The 5,587-nt window shown below is 41.8% G+C and overlaps 1 protein-coding gene across 1 annotated transcript; it reads right to left on the minus strand.

Annotated features, from left to right (window-relative positions):
• Positions 1–2,822: 2,822 nt before the first annotated feature.
• Positions 2,823–5,168, minus strand: LOC135521191 (cyclin-dependent kinase 5 activator 1-like). Its single transcript, XM_064947121.1, has one exon. It carries the CDS (start codon positions 4,880–4,882, stop codon positions 3,992–3,994), a length of 891 nt encoding a protein of 296 aa, XP_064803193.1. The 5' UTR covers positions 4,883–5,168; the 3' UTR covers positions 2,823–3,991.
• Between the last annotated feature and the right edge of the window lie 419 nt (positions 5,169–5,587).

Here is a 5,587-nt window from a genome sequence, read left to right on the forward strand (position 1 = left end):
CTTCTCTCAGAAATCAATGTTGATATGAACACAGGGAGGAGTTGGTTGATGGCGAAAACAGACGGAACCACCAAGAAATCCTTCCGCACCACTGCAATGACATTCTGCATCATGTGTTAGGTATCCTTTACAGATAACATACAGTGCATTCAGAAAATATTCAGACCCTTTGACTTTTTCCACATTTTGTTACGTTACAGCCTTATTCTAAAACTTATAAAAGTATTTTTCCCTCATCAATCTACACACAATACCCCATAACAGGTTTTTTACTTTTGCAAATGTATTAAAAATAAAAACTGCAGTATCACATTAACATAAGTATTCAGACCCTTTACTCAGTTCTTTCCTGAAGCACCTTTGGCAGTGATTACAGCCTTGAGTTTTCTTGGGTATGACACTACAAGTTTTGGCACAGCTGTATTTGGGGAGTTTATCCCATTCTTTTCTGCAGATCCTCTCAAGCTCTGTCAGGTTCGATGGGGAGTGTTTCTGCACAGCTATTTCCAGGTCTCTCCAGAGATGTTTGATCTGGTTCAAGTCCGGGCTCTGGCTAGGCCACTCAAAGACATTCAGAGACTTGTCCCGAAGCCACTCCTGGGTTGTCTTGAATGTGTGCTAAGGGTCGTTGTTCTGTTGGAAGGTGAACCTTCGCCCCAGTCTGAGGTCCTGAGCGCTCTAAAGCAGGTTTTCATCAAGGATCACTCTGTACTTTGCTCCATTCATCTTTCCCTTGACCCTGACTGGTCTTCCAGTCCCTGTCGCTGAAAAGCATCCCCACAGCATGATGCTGCCACCACCATGTTTCCCCGTAGGGATGGTGCCAGGTTTCCTCCAGAAGGGACGCTTGGTATTCATGCCAATCTTGGTTTCATCAGACCAGATAATCTTGTTTCTCATGGTCTGAGAGTCCTTTAGGTGACTTTTGGCACACTCCAAAAGGGCTGTCATTTGCCTTTTACTGAAAAGTGGCTTCCGTCTGGTCACTCTACCATAAAGGCCTGATTGGTGGAGTGCTGCAAAGATGGTTGTCCTTCTGGAAGATTCTCCCATCTGGAACTGTCAGTCAGAGTGACCATCAGGTTCTTGCTCACCTCCCTAGCCAAGGCACTTCTCCCCCGATTGCTCAGTTTGGCAGGGCAGCCAGCTTTAGGAAGAGTCTTGGTGGTTCCAAACTTCTTCCATTTAAGAATGATGGAGGCCATTGTGTTCTTGGGGACCTTCAATGCTGCAGAAAGTTTTTGGTACCCTTCCCCAGATCTGTGCCTCAACACAATTCCTTCGACCTCATCGCTTGGTTTTTGCTCTGACATGCACTGTCAGTTGTGGGACCTTATATAGACAGGGGTGTGCCTTTCCAAATCATGTCCAATCAATTGGATTTACCACAGGTGGACTCCAATCAAGTTGTAGAAATATCTCAAGGATGATCAATGGAAACAGGATGTACATGAGCTCAATTTCGAGTCTCATTGCAACTGGTCTGATGTCAGTAAGTATTTCTGTTTTTTATATGTAGTACATTTGCAAACATTAAAAAAATATATTTAATGCATTTTAGAATAAGGCTGTAACTTAAGAAAATGTGGAAAAAGTAAATGCACTGTATCTCAGTATGATAGATAAAGAAGCATTGAGAACCTTAATGTGCTTCATGTGGCCTATATCCACCCACAGCAAAGCTGTCATGTAAGACAACCCACTGGGCACACACTTGTTGAACCAACGTTATTTCCACGTCATTTCAATAAAATGATGCTGAACCAAAGTAGAATATATGTTGAATTGATGTCTGTGCCAAGTGGGCACAGTATATGAGTCATCTCATACTCAGACACTGTGAATGAGTGTCCTTATTGATTCTACAGTATGGCTCTGTCTGCATTGTTGCTGTTCAGCCCACGCTTGCTTGATGTAATGTGGCCAATAGTCATTCAGTAATCCACTGGTTACCATAGAGACAAGGAGGAGAGGAACACACCAGCCAGCCATCAGACCTGGCTTGCGTCTCAAATGGCACCGTATTCCCTATATAGTGCACTACTTTTGATCAGGGCCTTGGTTGAAGGTATAGGTTCACATAAATTCAATGAAAACCCACACTAACACACAGTTATATTAACAGTGTTGCACTTCTCATGTAGTCTACTTTTGGCCAGCTCGTTGCCTAACCACGATCAAGCAACATTAGACTAAACGTTCAAATCCTGTTGCTGCAGGATCATTTTTCTGTAACAGTGTAGGTCAAATTAAGGTCCTACATCTGTAGCAACTATATAGGGAAAAGTTTGCCATTTGGGATGCAGCCCTGGGTTATAAACTCCAAGTAGAACGCTACTGCTTCCTGTTTCATGTGAGCCACACAGTCTCATGAAGATTCACTCCGACATTTCAAAGAAAACGTGGGTCAGGAAATATTGTTCTAAAAGCAAAATTGAAATAAAATATTAAGTGAAAATGGATCTTTTCCTGACCCAAATTGATTTCCAAAATTAAATAGGAATTGTTAACAGGGTGTCGAATAGTGTTTCACCCTCTTGAAATGTGTAAAATCATTTGATTAGTTTAAGACTATTTCACCAAACCCTAATGTTATGATACCGTAATAGCCTGTGTGTTGCGTTTGTGTTAAGCATGTGTTACAGGTTGCCTAATACAGTACAGAGTGGATAACAAGGATGCAAATAGCCAACTGCTAAAGGCTTAAGACGTGAATGTGGTTGAGAGGCCTTTCAGGTCATCACTGCCTCAGCACGAGTTTTCCTTTCAGCACTAGGGCCAGCACACTCTCTCACGCTCAGATAAACACAGACAGCAAAATATACTTCTCAAGTTCTTTAATTCCACAGCAATAACATACACTAGTGAACTGTCAATACTTGTCCATCGTCGCATTGTTTACATTACGTTATGTTTGTTTGAGAACAGCTCTCCAGAAATTAGTGCTATACCAGAGTTGTTCCTGATTGCTCTGAGCACATAAAATCACATTGTGCAAGTGAAAGCCATGTATGATAAAAAAAACATATGCAAATGAGCCACAGTAACAGATCAGCTAACTGTGAACACGGTGGCTCATCAGATGAAGAAAAGTCCATCTTCTGAACCAATCAGTAGGGGTAACAGTCCAGTTCCTTCAAGCACTAGCATCTGACCTTGACACTAAAATAACGTAAATGCTTTACTGTTAGTGAATGCTGCACTAGTTTAAATAAAACACAATTACATGATATTGCCAGGGCCTTCTCTCAGGCTCCAATGTTTCAATGCAGAGCACTGAGCCAGAGAAACAGTAGATTGAAGAGATGCACCTACAAATGCTGAAAACAACCACCAGCTTTGACCAGTATCTATTGCACCATTACAAGTTCACAAATAGGGTAAATTACATTAATAAACCATTGTAACTTATTTTTTTGTGTCACTTCAACAAGTACATCAACAAAATGGCAACAATTACTTTTTAAATGAAAATATACTTTTTTTCAAATGGAAACAATCTGCTATAATAGTTAAAAATAAATATGATGTAAACCACAGTGTTTAATATTGTGATAATTGGCACAAATTATGCTAAAGAATCCCTTTCCTTGTGCATTCCCGTCTATGTCCTAAGTGCTAGCATAGGTTTACGATGCGTAAAGGCTACGCCAGTACCTTGGATAGCTCCACCTCTCGACGTATAACATACTGCTATTATTTTGCCCACAACAAAACTCCATAAGTGAACATCAAGGCAATTATAAAAGTCGTCCATATTACCCACACATTTATGTATTTGCAGATTTTCCATTGATCCACGGAGTCCCTGTGACTATCCTACAATATTCGCAGAAGTGTACAAAAACGAGATTGGCCTACATTTAGAATACAACATGCATATCTACTGAGCCGTGGTTACGCAATACAATTAGTTTTAAACTGTTGAACATTACATTCGAACCACTATTTCAGGGGTTTTGTGAAACATACATCGGAACCCTCATTTGATTTAACGGTCCAAGTCTTTGTCCCGCGACTCGCCTTCATCTTTTAGCTCTTGAAACACCTCCGTGAAAAAGTGCGGGTCTGCATTTAACTGCAACATTTTTGCACTCGTGTTATTGATGATGCTCATAGAACAATCCCAGAAATTATCCTCATTTTCCATAATCATGAATGGTTTCAGAGGGTATGATATCTCGCAACCCATGTACGAGTAGGATAGATAGAGACAGAGCAGGAAAATACCGTGGAGTTCAGATGCGCTGTCGATATCATCGGGTATCGATTCCTTACAGAGCAGGTATACGAAGACTAAGTTAGCAGGTGTAATGAATCCCTGGTCCTGCCAGCCTTGGAGGAGAAGGGTTCGGTCGACGTTTCGGAACCATAGGATGACCTCATTGTAGGTGAGCTTGACTTTACAACATCTCCTGCACACAAATTCGCCAAGACAGCGCAACAGCTCCCCGGTCGATGCCTGGATAATCACACGCCTCGGCGAGAGGTCTACTTTACTAGGTTGCTTTTGGACAGGCGAAAGCTTCACATTCTCAGAGGGAACCTGGGGATGGTTAGGTTCAAGAATCTGGGTAGGAACCACCGGCACAGCAAGTGGTGCTTTCTTACCATCCGTACTCGATTGCTGAGATTTTTTGTTATTTTCATTATTTTGCTGGTCTACGTGGCTGTTGTTGTTCACCTGTGCGTCGTTCGGGTTGACTTTCTTACAACTATTTTTCTTGGTCGATGTGGTAAACAGTTTCTTCAATGTGAAAACTGGGACAAGCAGGGAATTGTTCTTTACGCTCCCCGTTTTGATTGCGTGGTCACCCTCTTTTCTGTCGTCCAGAATAGCCTCCTTCTTCGATGTTGGAGATATGGAGAGCACCGTCCCCATTCTTGCAGCGTAGGCTACGGCCTGGAGAGACGGCGTTCCTCGTTTGCGGACGGCGTTCCTTGCTTGCGGAGAAGTCGTTCTAGACGACGGAGGTCAAGTCAGAGCAGGAAATTTAAATCCATTGACTATGCGGGTCCATTGCGTTGACAGATGGAAATAGTTTCTCATAGGAATTGAGTGGATATTGATGAGTGAAATTCCAGGAGGCAATGGTCGACTCTCACACGACACTCCCTCTGCAGCGCACTAGCCCACGAGCAGTCAGCTGTATACAGACAAACCTTCACACCCGGGGAATGTTCGGAGAGAGTCAAAAGCAGCAGGGATAATTCCTTAAACGAGGATTAGTTGTTCAAGTCTGAAGAATTAGCCAACCCCCAATCAGTGCTCTAAATTAACGTTTTTAATTGGCTGCACCGGAGCTCCCAATTAAAAAAAAAGGAAAGTTAGGAACGCCACATGAAATTTAGAAGCGACAGAAAATACATGTTTTATTTTGTTATTGATTGAGATACTATATTGGGTCTATATGAATTCTAGCTACTTTTGAAGCACATGTTATGCTCTAGAAACGGACATGTAGCCTAACACAGTAAATACATCAATGTATTATAAAAGCTACATTGCTAATACGAATACCTGTCATTTTGCAAAGTAATTTGTGTAATATTAGGTTTCTACGTTGTGTAAAATCACAATTTTTCT

The sequence above is a fragment of the Oncorhynchus masou genome, chromosome 29 (assembly GCF_036934945.1).
Source record: "Oncorhynchus masou masou isolate Uvic2021 chromosome 29, UVic_Omas_1.1, whole genome shotgun sequence".
Taxonomy (NCBI): domain Eukaryota; kingdom Metazoa; phylum Chordata; class Actinopteri; order Salmoniformes; family Salmonidae; genus Oncorhynchus; species Oncorhynchus masou.